At 44.9% G+C, this 21,444-nt stretch overlaps 1 protein-coding gene and 1 non-coding gene across 2 annotated transcripts; one reads left to right on the plus strand and one right to left on the minus strand.

Moving 5' to 3' along the window:
- Window positions 1–3,651: 3,651 nt before the first annotated feature.
- LOC130196006 (U6 spliceosomal RNA) lies at window positions 3,652–3,757 on the plus strand. The gene has a single exon (XR_008832156.1). It is a non-coding gene; the product is annotated as a U6 spliceosomal RNA (small nuclear RNA).
- A 2,267-nt stretch (window positions 3,758–6,024) lies between these two features.
- ireb2 (iron-responsive element binding protein 2) lies at window positions 6,025–21,102 on the minus strand. The gene is made up of 22 exons (XM_056417146.1): window positions 21,028–21,102; window positions 18,657–18,743; window positions 17,507–17,672; window positions 17,211–17,348; window positions 15,403–15,624; window positions 14,899–14,968; window positions 14,340–14,523; window positions 14,077–14,216; window positions 13,435–13,606; window positions 13,246–13,346; window positions 12,530–12,646; window positions 11,481–11,640; window positions 11,173–11,308; window positions 10,526–10,610; window positions 10,284–10,440; window positions 9,987–10,111; window positions 9,080–9,184; window positions 8,833–8,975; window positions 8,389–8,536; window positions 8,168–8,290; window positions 7,898–8,083; window positions 6,025–7,225 (listed from the first exon to the last, which is right to left on the minus strand). Exons 1-22 carry the CDS (start codon window positions 21,050–21,052, stop codon window positions 7,115–7,117), a joined length of 2,901 nt encoding a protein of 966 aa, XP_056273121.1. The 5' UTR covers window positions 21,053–21,102; the 3' UTR covers window positions 6,025–7,114.
- Window positions 21,103–21,444: the final 342 nt, after the last annotated feature.

Below are 21,444 nucleotides of genomic sequence, written 5' to 3' on the forward strand. Positions count from 1 at the left end.
TGTTTGACAGTATTTTTTGCTGTACACATTTTCTGTTTCTGTTTTGCAATTACTGTAATAATTTCCATGGCAGTATAAGTGCAATACAGTATGTGATGGGAAACTTTGTTGGCTCCTCTTGAATGAATCTTTGTTCTGTTTGATACGCATAGTATTCTGGAAAGAAAACATCTCCGACAGTAACCATTCAGTGTCAAAGGACTAAGCCAAGATTGAAATGTACACATGAGGGATATTTCAATGGTCCACTGCCATACTGACAAAACATCTAAACATTTTGACCTGCAGTGTTTAAACAATGACGAAGGGACTTTTCATTTTGGGGGCACTGACTATTTGTATGAGAAAAGGAATGAGTTTTGACTGATGAGTTGTGTGTTTTGGGAGAGATATGACCTTTTGCAGGTGTGCCATAGTGTTTTGCAAAACCATCTACGTTATTTTGGCAAATGTATTTAAAGCTTTGAGAATGTCCTTTTTTTCAAGAGAGAGATGAGCCACAGCAATCGAGAAGGAAGTTTTCATTTTGGGGGCACTGACTATTTTTATGAGAAAATGATTTGGGTTTGAAGCTTGAGTTAACTGTTTTGGGTGAGATATGACCTTTTGAAGGTGATCTATGTAGTTGTGCTGAACCATATATGCTATTTTACCAAATGCACTAAGAGCTTTGAGAATGTAATTTCTGTTTCAAGAATTGAGCCAAAGCAATGGAGAAAAACTGTAATATGCCCTTGCACATATTAGTTTGAATTTATACCGATTGAGTGACGATCCTCTAGAGCAGCGCTTCTCCAACCTTCTGTCTTGCTCCACTAAGTTGGAAATATTTTAAATTTCTAGCCATTTTTTGGTAATTATTGATGTTGAGAGATATTTAAACCACTCTAATCTTTTTACACAGGCGAACAGTGCTGTCCACCCTAAAGGCCTGCCATCCTCTTGACATCTCACTTGAAGAAGTTGATGGGCATCTCATTTGGAAATATAGGGTAAGTCAGTGTAATTGCATTTGCCAGCCACATCTTTTAAAATCTAAATGTCTCTTATGCTGCATTCACACCAAAAGTGTTTAGATTTTTAGTGAGGGGCGGGGCTTATCTCTGTGGCTTGTCTCCGTAAGTTTGTTGTTATTTTCGCCATGAAAGTAATAACCACTATTTCCGCTTTATACTTGTTGTGGAAATCCCACAAGCGTCGGAATATCAGACGCCCTCGTATTTGGGTTCATGACATCCTCCGTTGCTGCACACAGCTCGGTGAATTTCACCGTCTTCTCCAGGAACTCACCACCATTTATGTTTATTATTCATACATAGCATGTCACAACTTCGTGTCTAGGGATGGGAATCGAGAACCGGTTCTGTTTTAGAACCGGTTCCCAGTGAACCGATTGTTTGGGATCGTCAGGCAAATTCCTTAACGGTTCTGCTAACGGTCCTCTGTGGCGTTGCGCATGCGCAAACTTTTTTCGTTTCTTCTTCAGACTGCAGCAAACATGGCAACTAGGCAGAAGCGCTCTAAAGTTTGGCTCTATTTCACACGACAAAATGACAACTACGCCACTTGTCACGTGTGTAAAAAGTATATTTCGTCGAAGGGAGGAAATACAACAAATATGAATAAGCATTTGAACACAGCGTGGAATTAAATGACAGGAATGTCATGTGTTCGATGCAGCAGCTCAGCTAACGTCGGCGCTTCATCTCTTTCTGTCCAAGGTAAACTCCTCAGAAGTGATCACAACCACTCACTGTGTGAAGCCATTTGCCTTTACTGTGTGTAGTCGATCAAGTTATCTTCTGTCCCTTCGTTTGAAGCATACATTTGAGCTCCGGCATTGGCTAGTGAGTGTGCTCACCTGTGTGCGCGCATCAAATTTCAACGCGCGTCGAGATTACATGCAAAGTCAATGCACAGCTGCGTAGAAGCTGCGTATTTTCCAGCGAGCAGCGCGTCAGACGCGTTTGAAGCAGCACGAACAGAGGGTTTGCCGCGGGGCGAACAGAGCGAACAGACGCAGCTCGTCGACGCGCGAGTTGAAATTTCCCAACTCCGGCAGCAAAAACGCGTGAGTCATAGTTGCGTCAGCAAATCAGCGTTGAGCAGCTCCGCTCGTCATCGTCCTGCCGGTTTAGAAAGTGGAGGAAAAGATTATTGTCGCCGTCTGTGGGCACCCCGAACTCTATGACACGACTCTTTTTACTTACCGAAACCGTAGCTATAAAGATGAGGCGTGGAAGAAGGTCGGAGAAGCTATTTGTTGTACTTTACTATGAACCAACCGCCGGCATATGTGTTTCATGGCAGAGGAGATCTGCCGCCGGAGGTGGAAAAGTCTCAGAGACACGTATCAAAGAGAGAAGAAGAGAGAGAGCAGCGAGAAGCGCAGTGAGAGTGCAGCTCAGTCCACTAAAAAGTGGAAGTACTCTGCGGTCGCGACGCGTCTGGTCTGAACACACATTTTTTCGACGCGCGTCGAGACTGCTTCGTCAGACACGTCGAGAATTTTTATTTAAAATTTAGCTTTATTTCTCCCTGTCTTGTCGTCCTCTTGGTGATGTGTCTTTGTTTTGTCTTTCAATAAATACATTTTAAACAATTTATAAAAGCAGTGGCTCACAGGGGAGTGTTGGATGAGTACACTCGTCGTAGTAGAAGAGTCAGAGGTTGTTGTTTTTTTATTGACACTGCTGCTTGTGTTCCCAATGTGTTCATATGAACTCCTGATTTAATAAAATGCCAATTCATGTTTGTTGTGCAGAGAACTTTGAATGAAAAATCAAAACAAATATAAAATTGTTAGATTTCTTAATGTAATCGTGGAAAGTGAATAATTCAAACTCCCGTAACTCCTCCAGCCTGTGGGGTTTCCTTTGTAAATAATAATATTATTATTGTTTCATAAAATCTAAAAAGTGTTCTTCATGTTAATTTACAATTGTTTATGAAGAGAAACCCGATGAACGTTACAATACGTTTATTTACTTTATTTTTACACCGTTTTAAGCATTTATAACATTTATTAATGACAAATACTAAAGAGCAACATAATTTACACATTTTCATTTAGTTTCCCTCGTTCCCCAGCGCCTCTCTCTCCACACAGCGGTCATAGTGCGCCGCCTGCTGGTGGGTTTGTGAAACTGCACCAAATAAAAACAGGAAGTGGTAAAGCAGGAAGAATCCACATAATGTGAAGAGAGAATAGAAACAGTCCTGGTTGTTTAAAACACATATCTGTCGTTGTGGATCCTCTCTCTCTCTCTCTCTCTCTCTCTCTCTCCCTCTCTCTCTCCCCTCCTCCCGTCTCAGGAATGTGGGCGGAGCTGTGAGAGATCCTTTTGTCCTCTCGTCGGCCGCTCACCAATCCTGACCCAGTGACATAGACAGCCGCTCCGGAAGATTTCCCAGCAGCCTCTTGGGTTCCTCTGCAGGGCGGGCAGAGCCTGAAGTGGGTCAGACTGTGTAAGACCAGGTTCTGGACCCGAGTGCAGTTCAGGGCAGCTCCCAGACCTGTGTTTCCTGCCCAGAGAGAGGGGCGTTTAAACCCGGTTGTCGGTTCCCTCACGTGGTCCCGGCTCCAGCACCCTGATAGAGGCCCTCTGCGGGTAGAAGGCCTCATATACCCCTCAGGAACATAGTATAATTGTGTTATTTCGATAGCACACATACTAAAATTGGAACGATACAGAGAAGATTAGCATGGCCCCTGCGCAAGGATGACACGCAAATTCGTGAAGCGTTCCTTATTTATTGTTAAATTATCATTTATTTATGATTTGATATATTTTGTTGTTGATTTCTTCATATTTGGGTGAAACAGCGCCGCCGTGGCCGCTGCCGGTACTGCAGCAGAGCAGACTGCCTGTGACGTCAGGAGGACAGTCCGCTGGAGCTCTCTGCTTCTCCTGTCCACAGCAAGCAGACTGTATATATGTTTATAAATGCATCACTATGCTGGAGAGCATCGTCCTCACGTTTTATGTTCCGTGGTCAAATGTTCAAACTTTCTGTTTCCTCCACCAAACCTCGTCTGTTTCCCTGATGTGTCATGGTGGTGCAGGCACCTGTTGAGGTTGGAGGAACAGGAACACACCACCCGGACGGCACTGACTGAAAGAAACAGCGGTAGACTTCTACTTTACATCTATAAGCGTTTTATTCAGAAATCAGGATACAAGTAGACATCATGCATGGACCCCCTCCAGCCCGATACTTATTGTATTCAGACCAGAGAGAGGCGCCTTAGCAGAGGGCGCGACGGTTTAAATAGTCATCAAGACCAGTTCTGATTCGTCCAGCGAAGAGAGGGCGGTGTCTTCTCATTGGTTCTTGTTCCTCTGCTTCCGCCGTTGTCGCTCATTCATTGGTTCTTCGTGGCCCGCCAATGAGAGCATATGTTGTGAAAAAGTGTGGGAAGAAAGATGGAATTCACTTGTAGCTTCCTTTGACTGAGCTCAGGAGTTTTCTAAGATAATCGTATCTCTTCCGAGGTGGGATGCGCTGCGTCTAGAACAGTGGTCACCAAACTACGGCCCGCGGGCCGAATCCGGCCCGCCTCCACATGTGGACCGGCCCCCTGAACAATACCAGACGCGTTCCGATTTATTATTTTTTTCACCCGACCCGCTGCCGTTGAGATTTGCAGTGAGACGCGGAGAAAATGTGAAGTGGTGCTCTTCGCAATAAAACATCTTTGATGGGACGTGTCGAGTCTCGGCCAATCAGCGTTCAGATGTCCACAGCGTTTGGGAATTACTCTCTTCACCTGTTCACACACCTGTTGTCACAGTTCAGCTCCTCACTCTGTGGTTCAGTCACTCCCACCTCGTCAGTCTGACTTCCTTCACCTGTTCACACACCTGTCTTTGATCACTAATCAAATCCCTATATAGTCTCCTGCCTCACACACACACACACACACACACCTTGCCAGATTGTTCTTCCTTTTCTATGCCAGACTCTCCAGCACTTGTTTCTAGACGGATTTCCTGTTGCCGACCCTGCCTGTCCCTGGTTAACCCGCTAGTCCAACTCCCCGTGAACCTACCAGCCCTTCGTCCTGTTGATACTCTGCCTGCCGTTTCCAGAGTGTGGAATATAAGTTCGAAGGATCCCTGGAGTCGAGGGTGCATTAATGTAACGACTCGTGTGTAGACCCAAATGTTTTTGAGAGTCCTCCTCCCAAACAGTATACCCTTTCAATGTGAAACACAGAAGGGAGTGGGGGGGATTTGTGAATCCCACAGAAGGGGGGGGGACACACACACACAGATAGGTATATGTCGTCGTTACACGAACGTTGTTGCAGTTTTAAGATGACACCGAGGTGTAGCTCCTCCTTGTTCCTCTAGGTTGTAAATATAAACTAGTCTCACTCTTTGTTCCGGTCTACCAGAACATGTTAACTTAAACATTTCATCTTAAGTATGCAAAGATATTAGGAAGTCCAAGTCTAAATACAGCTGTAAAAAGAGTCCCTTATTCCAGGTGATGAGCCCATGATGATTACCTCCACCAGAGCACCGACACACGCCAACGCTGCCTCACATTTATTAAAAACTATTAATACAATTCAGTTAGGAGCAACTTAAAGCCACATGTGTGAAGCAGAGGAGGAGCACGTTGGTGAGACATGGTTTCAACTTATCAGTGCGTGTAAACCAATAAATAACTTTTCTTTAGCACAGCCAGTATTACACCACGCTCCATAATTATATATATTCATAATATATTTTTTTAAATTCTATATATATATATACACATTTTTATAATTGTATATATATATTTATTATATATATATTTTTAAATAATATATACGAAAGTATATTTTTATAATATATTATTAATAATATATATAATTAAAATATATATATAATAAAAATATGTACATATATATTTATAATATATATATTTATATTAGAAATAAATAACTATATATATAAAAGCGTGAAGGCTGGAAACTGGAAAAATGAGCATTTATCATCATTTCTATTCACTACAATTGATTTGAATCTCTCCTCAAGCAAAGAGCTTTATTTATATTCAAGGAGTGACAGAAGTCTAAGTGAGAAACACCGACGACATGATGACGCGGAACTTTAAAGCAGTTTTTAACTCCACATCGGAGTCACGACCGGGAAGAGTAAAAAAATTAAAATATATTTTTAAAAGTGAGAATATGTAAAAAAATATAGAAATAGTAATTTGCTTTTTCTTGCCGTACTCCACACGCGTTTCTCTCCTCAAACCCTGGCGCCAACATTACCCACAATGCATCGGTTTCAAACCTTTTAATTAAACGCCTCTGCAATCCCCGGCGAGCGCTGCGGCCGCAGGAAGAGATTTAAAAGCTCTCGGAGAGGTTTAAGGCCGTCTGTTGTGATCCTTCAAAACAAAAACAAAACCTCTACGGCCAGAACAACGAGAATATTGCATTTTGGTCATATTTAATTCTTTGGGTACGAAGACAAAATGTGTCTTTGTTTTGGCTCAAAAAGGCATCAAACCGTTATGGATTATTATTAATGGGTTTATTAAGGACAAGAAAACTTTCGTGATTTATAATTTACCTTTAATGGAAAGCCGTCGGGGGGGGGGGGGGGGTGGGGGGTGGGGACATGTTTATGTAGCCGAGTGATGACGCCAAGAGGGATTTCACATTTCCCCCAGAACGACGTCAATTCTGCAAAATGAGACTTTACTTGGATGTTGGTAAAAACAGGAAATAGCCTTTAAAAAAAATGAAGTATTGAAGCCGCCGAGCCGAGCTCCATCGACGTCTCTCTAGGCGACAACAGAAGCAGAAACTTTATGACAAATGTCCCCTCGGCACGCAGCAATAATCCAGCCTCCGACACAATAAAAACATAAAAGAATAATTAAAAAGATGTTTCAAAAGGTCGCGTCGGGTTCAGGCTCCTCGTTGAGCGAATGTCACGGGTCGTCTTCTCCCGAGGAGAAACGTTCCCGAAGAAAGTCACGGGGAGCTCAGGTCGAGAACGAAAATACGACTCCAAAAGTCTGAAGCGGTTCATCGCCGCTCGCCATCCGTGTCGCTCTTCGTCATAATTTAAGATGATGATGAAGAACCGCCGGGCGCCGTCGGGCTTCAGAGCAAAGTCCGAGCGACGTATCGCAGGAGGCCGCCGTGTCGGAAGTACGTGACGTCCATCTCCGTGTCGAACAGCGCGGTGACGGAGAAGGACTTCCCTTGGCTGGTCTGGAGGAGAGAAGAGAGGAACGCCGTCACTGAACCGGTCCAATCGGGTTTACCCCCCCCCCTACACTCTTTAGTGGACAAAAATCTATGTCGCTTTAATTCTGTTAAATACTGTCAACCATTTTGTTTAGCCTTTGTTGTTATTTGTATCTTTTATTTCTTTCTTTTTTTACTTTTGTTTTTTTCTATTTTACTTTCCTGTTTTCTTCTTTACAACCGTAAACCAATTAACACATAAAAAGAAAATGTAAATATTTGCTCTTTGATCCCTAATGTGCATTATCATCAATAATAATATATATATATATATTCATACACACACACAAAATATATTTTAAAAAATAAATAAATAAAATATATTATATATATATATAAATATCTATAAATAAGTACATTCAAAAATATCTATTATATATATATACATATATAAATATATATAAATAAAAACATAAAAAAATATCTATTACATATATATATATAAATATATATAAATAAATAAATACATTAAAATATATATATATATATATATACTGTGAACCAAGTATTGTGCTTATAGTTTCACACTTCCACATCCACTGAGAACCACATCAATAAAATGAATTTCACCAGGAAGGAACGACTCGGATCCAAACAAACGATAAAACCATGAAACAAGAGCGGTCAGTTATCCACCTCCACTGTGAGCTGCTGCCGGGGCCTCGGGCTGTCGGGCCGGGCGATGCTGAACCTCTCCTTGCCGCTGAGCTCCAGCGAGTCGGCGCTGTCGCCGGGCAGAAACTGGAGCGGCATGATGCCCATCCCCACCAGCTGGCTCTTGTGCAGCTTCTCGAAGCTCTCGGCGATGACCGCGCGAACCCCCTGAAGACGGGAGGAGACGCGCAGGTGAGCGGCAAAAAAAAAACAAGTGAGAGGCGTCCTGTGTGTGTGTGTGCTGCAGTTTACCAGCAGGTATGGTCCTTTGGCGACCCAGTCCCTGGAGTTCCCCGAGCCGTAGTCTTTTCCTGCCAGGATGATGAGGGGAACGCCGTCTTTCTGATAGCGATCGGCCGCCTCGAAGACGTCCATCTGACGGAAAAAAGATAAACAAGGACATCGTCTTTGACGTTGCACACGAAGCCCGCCTCGGGGTCACCGGTCTTAAAAAACAACAACCTCCCGCTCACCGTCTGGCCTGAGGGGATGTGCAGGGTTTTGGGGCCCGGTTTGCCGATGAAGCGGTTCTGGAGCTTGATGCTGGCGAACGTTCCTCTGGTCATCACCGCGTCGTTCCCTCGGCGGGCGCCGTACGAGTTGAACTCCCGCGGCGTCAAACTGAGGGGAAATAACCAAAAGAGATATTATTATTACATTTGCCCAGCGACGACACTTCATACGTCCTTCCCCGACTTCGAGTCTCTTTTTTATTCGTCATAATCTTTTTAAAGAGGTGATTCTATTCTACTGTGTCTCGGTTGAAGATGTACAACCGCTCATTCACGTCTCTTTATCGACATTATCTTCTCCAAAATCTAAATAAATAACAAACGTCACTATTCCAACCAGTAGTTTCTGGAGGAACAAGTATCTTAATGTAGGACGGTAAATAAAGTGCATCATTGGAAACCGACCGTTTGCTCAGCAGGTACTTGGCGGCGGCGCTGACCCGGGCGATGCTGCCCGCCGGCGAGATGTGGTCCGTCAGCACTTTGTTCCCGAGGAACAGCAGAACGTGAGCGTTCTCTATCGACGGGGGAGGCGGCACCTCTTTGCTCTGAGAGGGAGAAAGAGAGAGAGAGAGCGAGAGGGGGGGGGGTATTATTGTCAAGCCTGTAGCCGTTTGTATGCGACTCCCACAAAAAGGTTCTGGAGACTCACCAACTTGCTGAAGAAGGACGGCGAGCGGATATACGTGGACTTGTGATCCCACGGGAAGAGAACCGAATCTGGACATTCAATGTTGTTCCACATGGAGTTCCCTTTCTGTGGGGGGGGGGAGAGAGGGAGGGAGGGAGAGAGAGAGAGAGCGAGAGAGAGTGAGCGAAAGAGAGAGCAAGAGAGAGAGCGAGAGAGAGAGCAAGAGAGCGAGCAAGAGAGAGAGAAAGAGTGAGAGAGTGAGAGAGCGCAAGAGAGAAAGAGAGAGCGAGAGCAAGAGAGAGCGAGAGAGAGCAAGCGAGAGAGAGCGCAAGAGAGCAAGATAGAGAAAGAGTGAGAGAGCGCAAGAGAGAAAGAGAGAGCGAGAGCAAGAGAGAGAGCGCAAGAGAGAGCAAGAGAGAGAGCGAGAGAGAGCAAGCAAGAGAGAGCGCAAGAGAGAGAGAGCGAGAGAGCGAGAGAGCGAGAGAGAGAGCGCAAGAGAGAGAGCGAGAGAGAGAGCAAGCAAGAGAGAGCGCAAGAGAGAGAGAGCGAGAGAGAGAGAGAGCAAGAGAGAGAGAGCAAGAGAGAGAGCGAGTGAGAGCAAGAGAGAGAGCGAGAGAGCAAGTGAGAGAGAGAGCAAGAGAGCGAGTGAGAGAGAGAGCGCAAGAGAGAAAGAGAGAGCGAGAGCAAGTGAGAGAGAGAGAGAGCAAGCGAGAGAGAGCGCAAGAGAGAAAGAGAGAGCGAGAGCAAGAGAGAGCGAGTGAGAGAGAGTGCAAGAGAGAGAGCGAGTGAGAGAGAGAGCGCAAGAGAGAGAGCAAGAGAGAGAGCGCAAGAGAGAGAGAGAGAGAGAGAGAGAGAGAGAGAGAGTGGGAATCACTCATTTACTCCATTTGAAGGATGTGAAGTGAAAGCAGCCGGGTGGTGTTCTCACCTCCATCCGGCCCCTGAGATCCCTGAAGATGGAGCAGATGACGGTGTCCTCCTCCGTCTGCTGCACCTCCTCCCTGGTGGGCCAGATGTCACAGAGAAACACCTCCTTCCCCTCCGAGGTCACACCTTCCACAACAACCACAGGGCGCTGCACGTTACAAGGGTTGAAGTCTAAAACCCGTAAATGGATGACGGATAGAACCTCCTCCCGATGACTCGGCGGCTTAGACACTTAAACTACCCACAATGCTCTCTGGTTCCCTAAACGTCGCCGCCCTGTAGAGAGCCCCCTCCTTACCCACGGGCTCCTTCTCGAAGTCGATCCCCACCGTCCCCGCCAGAGCGTACGCCACCACCAGGGGCGGCGAGGCCAGGTAGTTGGCGCGCACGCAGTGGCACAGGCGCCCTTCAAAGTGCCTGTTGCCGGACAGCACGCCGCAGGCCACCAGGTCCCCCTGGAACACACAGCGGAGCGCCGGCCGTCAGCGGCGAGGTCGACGGGGAGCGGCGCGAGGCCGAGTCGCGTGGCGGAGGTCTCACCTGTTTGATCGCGTCCACGACGGCGTCGGGCAGCGGCGCCGTGTTGCCGACGCAGGTGGCGCAGCCGTAACCGCTCACCTCAAACCTGGGAGGCAAAGAGGGAAGGAATTAAACCATCGCGCAAACTCTGAGCACATCTGTGAGCGGGTCAACGTCGATTGGTCGAGGCTCCCGGTTCGTCCGTGAGGGAAACTCATTTCCTGGTTACGCAGTAGGCTGCGTCTGATTGGACGGCACTACAGAGGTCTCCTAGCAACGAATTTACACATTTTTTACGTCCCAAGAAAAATGAACTCGTTCAAGACTTTTAAACTGTTTCGCAATACCTCTCTCTCTCGCTCACTCTCTCTCGCTTTCGCTCACTCGCTCTCACTCTCTCTCTCTCGCTCACTCGCTCTCTCTCTCTTTCTCTCTCTCTCTCTCTCTCACTCTCTCTTGCTCCGAGGAGGGGTTTGTTGAACCCGTAAATAGGGTGGACAAAATAATAGAAACACCCGTCAGGAAAATGTGGTGCAATCCAACAGGGCCACAAACTAAATCCTCCAAAACCAGAGCTGAGCAAACTTAAACCAATGGTTTCCCAGGTCATTGCCCTGGTGTGTGTGTGTGTGTGTGTGTGTGTGTGTCCACTGTGTACACACGCTTACCCCAGCTGGCTAAAGTAAGGCAGGACTCCACTGGTGTTGAGGTAGTGAGTGACCATGCCACTTCCAGGAGCCAAGCTGGTCCGGATATAAGGCTTGACAACAAGCCCCGCCTCCACAGCCTTCTTGGCCAGTAGACCTGTGAAACACAACAACAACAAAAACGGATGCGTTCTGTAAAGTAGCCACGACAGCGAGTTCAGAGACACAAAACAGGGGATTCATTTTGAGGCTGGGGGGGAAGAAGGAGACAGACGCGCTCATTCAAAGACGAACGAGGGAATATTTTCAGAGATCTTTCGACTCTTTACCTGCCGTCAGCATGACGGACGGGTTGCAGTTGTTGGTGCAGCTGATGACGGCGGCGATGACCAGCGAGCCGTGGGCCAGCTGGTACTCCTGACCGCCGTGCAGGAAAGGGACGCGCTTGTCCTGCTTCTCCTTGGAGACGTGGAAGCCTTTGAAGCCGACCTGCAGGCAGAGGCGGGGAGGGGACTCGTTGCATCACCTGCATCACCTTCATCACGGCGTCGGCGTGAGACAGGAGTGGGAAAGCCTTCACTCACGAGTGGAGTTTTTGTGTGCGCGGTATAAATTTGCAGTTTGTTTAAAACTGTTGTTTCTGTCATGCGAAAAAAGCCTCATACTGGAATAAGGTCAATTTGAAAAAAGCCATCAACCAATCAGCTTCTATTTAGGAAACAGCCATGGAGAGGCTTCATCGTCCGACTCAAGAAACTGTATTCATCATTTCATATTAAACTAGAACGGGCACTCGGTAGAGCGCATACCTTCGCATATCACAAGATTGGTCATTGCATTATGAACATTTTGGCATTAGTTGCATGCCAATTGGATAAAAATTGACCGTGCTATGGTAAAAAGAAGATTTTGACCTTTCCATGACCTTGACCTTTGACCCCAAAATCTAATCAAATGGTCCCCGGATAATAACCAATCATCCCACCAAATTTCATGCGATTCGGTTTAATACTTTTTGACTTATGCGAGTAACACGCATACAAATAAATAAATAAATACACAGCGATCAAAACATAACCGTCCGCATTTTCAATGCAAAGGTAAACAACGGCGACGCAGACCACACCTACTCCTCCCGTTCTTACCTGTCACAATAAAAGCCCTCGGCCGTATAATAATTTCAGGCGAGTATTCGTGACGCTTCTAAAATGCCTTGAGGCGCCGAATGTATTTTTTATTTCTCTTTTTGTCAAGGCAATGTTTTCCAAAAGCGCCCCGAGTATCTTCGCCCGTCTGTACACTCGGTTCCTCTCCTAAAGAACGAGACGTAGGCATCAAGATTAAAAAAAAGTGTTATGGTGTATTTTCTTTTGTTTACTTTCTCATTCAGACAACTCTGGAAGTCTTCTTTCATGCTGCTGACCGCCACTCGGTCCTGGGGCCTCTTCGGTCCACTGACGTAGGGCACGATGGAGCTCAGGTTGATCTCGATCACCTGCACAGAGATGAACGGTTTTCACGTCATTAGAAACAGGGTTCTTAAACATTTTGACCAATGGATTTCCATGACTTTTCAGGACTTTTCCATGACGTTAAATCAAATTTCCATATGACCAAACTGAAATCTCGGTATAAACATGACAAATTTAGAAAATGTTGCGTATTGAGAGCGTACACCGGCTTATATTTTGAGCGTCTTTCTGTAAAAAATATATTAATTATTTCAAACTCGGCGTAAATGAACATGTGATTATAACTAATTTCCATGACTTTTCCAAAACGTTGATGATTTAAGTTTTTTCCATGACTTTTCCAGGCCTGGAGATGACCATTTAAATTTCCATGACTTTTCCAGGGTTTCCATGACGTACGAACCCTGTAGAAAAATGTCATTAATCTAGTGCTGCTACCGCGGCTAATCTTGAAAATATGACAGTTGGGCACAAAGAAAATATTGGAATTGTTTGAATGTTAAACCACCACCAATGTGTCTGTGTTCTGAATCATGAAACACTTTGTTTTACTAAAAAAGAAAACTTCATACATCATAAATATCGACATCTTTTGTCAGTCGCGGCAGGTTTGACGCATTACCTCAGAGTACTGGGGGTCTTCTGAGGCCTCTTCGTAGCTCCGGAAAAGTTTCACAGCTCGCATGTAAGACTCCAGTAATTCGAGTTTCTCCTCGGTGAAATCTGGAAGGAAAATGACGACATGTTGGCTGAACGGAACGCAACACCGGGACTCTCAACGAGCCGCGTGCGTCGCTCCGGGCCGACTCACTCGTCTTTTTAAAGTGCTTGAGGGTGACGCGGTCCACGGGGAAGAAGCTGACGGTGGCGTTGTACTCCGGGCACATGTTGGCGATGGTGGTCCGGTCGGGGACCGAGAGCTGGGAGACGCCGGGGCCGAAGAACTCCACGAACTTCCCGGCGATCCCGGCTTGCCGCAGGTGCTGGAAAAACAAATGCGGGAGATACGATTGGTGCACGACGAGGGGCGAAGAAGAAGAAGAAGATGGAGTAGGAGGAGAAGAAGAAGAAGATGGAGTAGGAGAAGAAAAAGAAGAAGAGAAAAAGAAGAAGGAAAAGAAGATGGAGTAGGAGAAGAAGAAGAAAGAAAAAAAAGGAAAAGAAGAGAAAAAGAAGAAGGAAAAGAAAAAGAAGATGGAGTAGGAAAAGGAGAAGAAGAAGGAAAAGAAGGAAAAGAAGTAGAAGATGGAGGAGAAGAAGAAGAAAAAGTAGAAGGAAAAGAAGAAGAAGAGCTCTTCCTGTCGGTTGAGCCATTGGTTCTGCAGTGAACCCCGTGTCCCTTTTTGAAGAGTCCAAACTATCCGTCAGTCCTTCACGAGTGAGGCGGCCATTTTGGGCGTCTCACCGAGAAGAAGCGACATCCCGATAAGAAGAAGAAGAGGCGCAGTGTCACCTTCGTGATGCCGAGGACGATGTCGATGGAGGTGGTCAGAGGGTTGATGGAGCCCACGAGTTTACAGCCCACCACGTGAGGGAGGGTCAGAGTCACCGGCTGGCCCAGCATCACCGCTTCGGACTCAATTCCCCCAACACCTGGTGGAGGAAAGCAGGAACAACGCTGTCTTTTTATCAATTAACTTCCCAAATATGTCAACGGCTGTGTGAGAACCATGTGTGTGTGTGTGTGTGTGTGTGTGTGTGTGTGTGTGTGTTTACCCCAGCCCAGGATGCCCAGGCCGTTGATCATGGTGGTGTGGGAGTCGGTTCCCACCACGCTGTCTGGGTAGACGAACCCGTCGGTGACCTGGATCGCTCTGGACAGATACTCCAGGTTCACCTGGTGGACCGCGCCCACGTCCGGAGGAACCACGTTCACATTCTTAAAGGCTTTGGAACACCACTGTGTGGCCGGGGAGAAGAGGAGGAGGAGGAGGAGGAGGAGGAGGAGGAGGAGAGAAATAAAGAAAGAGTACAGCCGCGGGTTTGTTCCGTTCTCTCAAGTGGGAGACCAGTTATTGTACTTTTCGCTGAAAGCTCCAGAACATTCTCAGGAAGGAGAAAATACTTTTTTTTGTTTGACGAATAAAATATACAAGCCAGTTCTTTGTTACAAAAATGTTGAATAATACAATAGTTTGACCTTTCTGTTTTAGTCTTTCAGCCAGCAGCAGGCTGACTTTACTTCGGACTACTTCTTGACGGGGATTAAAGGAATGAGATGCACTTTGTCCTTCACCTCGGATGTAAAAATTAAAGATTTCCCCGTTTCCCGTACCTTAAAGAACTGAAGCCGCTCTTTGTTTCGGCTGAGCTCCACTTCCTGAGTCTTCAGAGCGGTGTCCGTGCTGCAGCAAAGAGAACAAATCAACACGAGACGCGCTGAAGGGGAACTCCGGGTCAATCGGTGACAACATGTCAACTTTTTAAAAAAGGCGTGTAAACATGTGGTGAAATTAAAAAATACCGTCATAACGACACAATTAAACTAATTCCTGTTGGAACATGAGAATAATTCATTTAACAAAAGGTGCAGACGTTTAGCAAAAACGGCCAAAGGCTACGCGTGTCGTTAGTTAAATGAAACGCTTGTTACAGATATATAATTATGTCGCTTGAGAAAGGAGGAGAATGACCATGTGGCCGTTTTTCTTCTGGTTTTAAGGTTGTGAAATCCATTTCTACGCATCACATCTAAGCGCTCCCTATTAATGAAGAAAACTGCCGTTCCAGTAGCCGTGAGAGAGCGAGAACCCGCATTCCTTCTCACAGGAACACTCACTCAGACACCGGCTGCAGGTGGAAAGGGCAGAGGAGGGGAGAGTTCTCGATCTGCTGCACCGAGGCTCCGGGGGAGGCCGGAGGGTCACTGCCGATGGCTTTGCTGCAGGAGCCCCGCTGGCTCCCGCACTGCGAGCCTCGCCTGGAGGGCGTGGCGCGGGAAGGACCCGGGCTTGGGTTTGGACCGTCGCCTCCGCCGGGGTTTGGTGCATTCTGTATGGCACTGCGAGGACAACAAACTCACGTTATCTTACAGAATACTTCACGAGAAGAACAAAGCTGTTCCAGTATATACAGACAAAAAGTCAGTTTCACGAATTCAGAAAAAAGTGTCACCAACTATAAAAGTGGTGTGTAACTTTAAGTCCACCCGTTCTTTAGCTCACCGTTTGTACACTGCCGTTCAAACGTTTGGGGTCACTTAGAAATGTCTTTATTTTTCAAAGAAAAGCACTGTTTTTTCAATAAAGATAACATTAATCAGAAATACACACTATACATTGTTAATGTGGTAAATGACTATTCTAGGTGGAAACGTCTGGTTTCTAATGAAATATCTCCAGAGGTGTATAGAGGCCCATTTCCATCAACTATCACTCCAGTGTTCTAATGGTACATTGTGTTTGCTAATCGCCTTAGAAGACTAATATGATTAGAAAACCCTTGTGCAATTATGTTAGCACAGCTGAAAACAGTTATGCTGGTGATATAAACTATACAACTGGCCTTCCTTTGAGCTTGAAGTTTGTAGAACAAAATTAATATTTAAAATATTAATCATTACCTTCGCATTGAAAATGCCGGAAGGTTATGTTTTGATCGCCGTGTATTTATTTATTTGTATGCGTGTTATTCGCAAAACTCAAAAAGTATTGAACCGAATCGCATGAAATTTGGTGGGATGATTGTTTATTATCCGGGGACCAGTTGATTAGATTTTGGGATCGATCGGGTCAAAGGTCATGAACAGGTCAAAATCTTTCGCAGAACTCAAAAAGTATTGAACCGAATCGCATGAAATTTGGTGGGATGATTGTTTATTATCCGGGGACCAGTTGATTAGATTTTGGGATCGATCGGGTCAAAGGTCATGAACAGGTCAAAATCTTTCGCAGAACTCAAAAAGTATTGAACCGAATCACATGAAATTTGGTGGGATGATTGTTTATTATCCGGGGACCAGTTGATTAGATTTTGGGATCGATCGGGTCGGGACCAGTTGATTAGATTTTGGGATCGATCGGGTCAAAGGTCATGAACAGGTCAAAATCTTTCGCAGAACTGAAAAAGTATTGAACCGAATCGCATGAAATTTGGTGGGATGATTGTTTATTATCCGGGGACCAATTGACTAGATTTTGGGATCGATCGGGTCAAAGGTCAAGGTCAAAGGTCATGAACAGGTCAACATTTTCTTGAATCGCATGAAATTTGGTAGGATGATTGGTTATTATCCGGGGACCATTTGATTAGATTTTGGGATCAATCGGGTCAAAGGTCAAGGTCATGGAAAGGTCAAACTCTTTTTTTACCATAGCACGATACATTTTTGTCCAATTGGCATGCAACTAATGCCAAAATGTTCATAATTCAATGCCCAATCTTGTGATATGCGAAGGTATGCGCTCTACCGAGTGCCCATTCTAGTTATTTCTAACCTTGTCAATGTCTTGACTATATTTTCTATTCAATTTTCAATTCATTTGATAAATAAAAGTGAGTTTTCATGGAAGACAAAAAATTGTCTGGATGACCCCAAACCTTTGAACGGTAGTGTATATAAAAAGGATAATATACACACAAACACACCATTTGCTGTAGTCGATCTGTAATGAGTGGTCTACGATGAGGTCTGTGGGGCACTTCGGGTTGACCAGTCCGGGGTCGCCGCCATGTTTGGCCACGGCGTCCCTCATGGCTGCCAGGTCCACCATGGCAGGAATACCACTGTCAAAGGTCACCAATAAATCAACCTCAGCGTCACTTTTATAGCTCAGAGCGTGACGATATTAATAACTTCTTCATGTCAAAAGGAATGAAAAGAAAGATCGTGACGACACGAGATCTGACACGCCCACTCAACCCCAAGTCCTCGCGAAACTCACGTGAAGTCCTGAAGAAGGACTCGCGCCGGAGAGAACGGCACCTCGGCTTTATTCTGCTGCCGCTGCCAGTCCAGAAGGTTCTGGACGTCTTCTTCTTTGGTGTAGACACCGTCGCAGTTACGGATCGCTGCCTCCAGTAAGACCCGGATGGACAGAGGCAGCTTGTCTACACGCGGAAGAAAAACAAAAAAAATGTGCCGGGTTAATTTTGTACAGATAACAATGTGTAAATAAATCAGATTATTTATTAACCGCTTACTGTCCTTGTTACCTTCGCATTGAAAATGTTATGAACGTTATGTTTTGATCGCCATGTATTTATTTATTTGTATGCGTGTTACTCGCATAACTCAAAAAGTATTAAACCGAATCGCATGACATTTGGTGGGATGATTGGTTATTATCCGGGGACCATTTGATTCGATTTTGGGATCGATCGGGTCAAAGGTCAAGGTCATGAAAAGGTCAAAATCTTCTTGAATCACATGCAATTTGGTGGGATGATTGGTTATTATCCGGGGAGCATTTGATTAAATTTTGGGGTCGATCGGGTCAAAAGTCAAGGTCATGAAAAGGTCAAAATCTTCTTGAATCACATGTAATTTGGTGGGATGATTGGTTATTATCCGGGGACCACTTGATTAAATGTTTGGGATTGATCATGTCAAAGGTCAAGGTCATGAAAAGGTCAACATCTTCTTTTTACCATAGCACGGTCAATTTCTATCCAATTGGCATGCAACTAATGCCAAAATGTTCATAATTCAATGCCCAATCTTGTGATATGCGAAGGTATGCGCTCTACCGAGTGCCCGTTCTAGTTAAAGAAATGTTTTAAAAGGCTCTCATAGGTTAATTCAGAATTAAATATAGATGTGTATACACACACAGGTATATTTACAATGGTGTTAAGACTACCGACTTTTCACATGCATACGTGTTTACACCGCTATCTTGCGACACACGTGTGTGGTAAACACAACTTTACTAAGCAATAGCTCCGTATGCTGACATAGATTTCTAATGCACGACGTCGTACTACTTCTTCTTCGTTGTGCACATCAGAGTAAAATAAATGCCACCTGGAGAAGGTCGAGACATGCGTGTCTAGATATGCGCCCTTTCTTTTAGCCAGAGGGGCTGAACTCACCATATCTCGGATCATTTAGTTTCTGTGGATTGAAGAACTTGATCTTGCCGTCTTTCAGGGTGTCGATTAGACGGCTGTACGGGTGCTCTGCAGAGGGGAGACACACATTTAGTTATGCAACCTAATCGTGTGGACAAGTACAGGAAAGGTGACGTCATCTCGTTTTTCTTTGTAACTCAGCATGTTGGACAGGTTTACTCCATAAAACTTTAATATATATAGTTAACTACCTCACTAACAACACTGAGACGGTGGAGATCTCATTAAAAACACGTCGTTTAAAGCACGGACGAGGCTTAAGTCGTCTCGCAACAAAGTACCAGGAGGCCTCAGATCTTCTGAGCCGTTTGTGAACAAACAGTGCGTCCATAGAATTGGTTTATCACATACCATATTGTATTAGTGGTCGTAAGTCGCTGAGCAGAATGGCCACACTTTAAATTAAACTGTCGTGTCAATAAGCTTCTTGGATGATGTAACAATGAACAGTGCATTTTGGGGCAAAATGTAAATGCAGACAGAAAAAAGAAAAGAAAACAATCTCTTGGTCTCTTTTCTTCCTTTGTGAACTATATTTAGCCCCCAGCTCTTCAACGTCGATGATATTCTACTTTTCGTATTCATTTATTTTACACAAAGCCAGTGCTGAGCTCCTATAGACTGTTATTTCTTTAATCTTGGCGCAGCTCTCCTGGCTGGTCTCTCAAGAGGACATCAACTCTCGAGTTACTAGATTTAAAAGTATCAATTGTGTGATGATTGTGAAACAGAAACTCTGTAAAACACACTAGACTCAATCTGAATGAAATAGTGTGTAGAATGCTATATATTGTCTTTTTCCTTGTACTGTAGGTTTGGTTTCCTAAATCCTGCGACGCATTCACTGAATAAATAAGAGGAAGACTCTCCTCACGCCTCCCCGCTGAGATCCATCGAGCGACAGTGAAACTCATGGGAAAGACGTGAGCGCACACATCAGAGGACTGGTTTGAAGTGAGTCCTACACATCTGATAAACCAATGTGAAAGACACAAATGAGGTTACAATAACTATTTAATCTGCAGTATGTCCTCTCGAGGCAAAGCAACAAGAGGATGATCACTGCTGCCAGAGAAACAGGCAAAACAACTACGGTTTTATAATCTAGCTTTTTAACTTTATAATCTATCTTTTTAACTCCCCATAAGCTGCATATCGAAGTGTCCTTGAGCAAGGCACTGAACCATAAGTCGCTCCCCGGGCGCTTCAGTGCAGCCCACTGCTCCTTAATATAACTCCTTAAAGAACTTTTTGCCCCATTGGGATAATAAAAATTTACATTTCTTTCTCTAAATCCTGGTTTCAGGACAGCGTCTGCGACGTATTTAGAATAAAATGTATGTTAAACAATTTAAACATCCAAAGAAAATATGCATTCAACCTTTTTGAAAGGAACTTTTCCTCTTTTGGTCAGAAAATTCCCAGGAAGATAACTCTGGTGTTTTATTGCTCAACATTTTACAGCATCACTGTGATCCTTTGTCAGCAGGTGTTTTGAATAACTATGAAGAAGAAAAAACTGAGAACCATAAAACTAATGCAAAGCGAGGTGAATGGAACATATTCAGTTTCATATGTTACGACTTGAGCCACAACAAAGACAAACTGGTTGATAAATAGCGCGATAGTGTGGAGGCAAAATCATTTTTGGGCGACCTGCTTTCACTGAAAATCATGGTTTATTGAAAATACCCAATTATGGTGAGGTAACTTAACTGTCAAATATAAAAACAATCTGATTTACAGTTTTCTTTGGCTGACAATGACATTTTCACGACGGCCTTTCAGACTCGATCACACAGAACAGATCCGTTTTTTGCGAGTGTAAATATAAACCGATCCTCGTGGTGTTTGCACTCTTGCTTGCCGTCAACACAACTGTGAACACGCGCATTGTAAAGACGAGCTGACGTGGTGCAAACAAGGGCGAGTGGGTCTGTCCTCACGCACGAACCCGTCTCTGTCCCTTTGGCACACAGCTAACGTCCAGCGAGCTAACACCGAGCTAGTCGGTCCTTATCGTGGAGCGCAATCTCTCGCTTATCGTGCTACAGGCTGGACGTCTCGATAAAGAAACAAGGCAAATAACCCTAAACACACGGTTTACGTTTATCTAGCGAGGAGCGTTACGTTTGCGCAGAGCCTTCGGCGTCAGCTAGCTAGCTATTTGTACTGCGAATAACAACAAGCTAGCGACTGTTTTAACGAGCGATAACAGCAAACGACAGACGTCTTAAAGGTATTTAAATGTGTTTATCGATTCCTGTTTTAGGTGAACAGCCTCTCGGATAACGGCTGACTGAGTGAGGGTTAACAGAAGACAGCTCTTTACCTTCGACTGGCGGAGTGAGCGCCATGATGACTTCTGAATCCAACACGATCCGTTTTCGCGACTCCACTGGGCAACACCGAGCCGACCAATCAGAGCACGGAGATGTGTTCGGCCACGCCCACTCTGCCACGCCCACTTATGGAAGCCCGTTTCTATGGAAGCCCGTTTTCTATGGAAGCCCGTTTTCTATGGAAGCCCGTTTCCTGTAAGTCCTCATAATTATATGGAAGCCCGTTTCCGCCACTGTGAAAAAAAAATTAACATCCTGTAAGTCCTCATAATTATGACTTACAGGATGTTAATTTTTTTTTCACAGTGGCGGAAACGGGCTTCCATAGCTTTGTTACGCCCCACCCTCAGTCAGTATCTAAGTCGAAATAATGAGATAGTATCTCATAATTATGAGATAGTAAGTCG

Source organism: Pseudoliparis swirei, chromosome 6, assembly GCF_029220125.1.
Source record: "Pseudoliparis swirei isolate HS2019 ecotype Mariana Trench chromosome 6, NWPU_hadal_v1, whole genome shotgun sequence".
Classification (NCBI taxonomy): domain Eukaryota; kingdom Metazoa; phylum Chordata; class Actinopteri; order Perciformes; family Liparidae; genus Pseudoliparis; species Pseudoliparis swirei.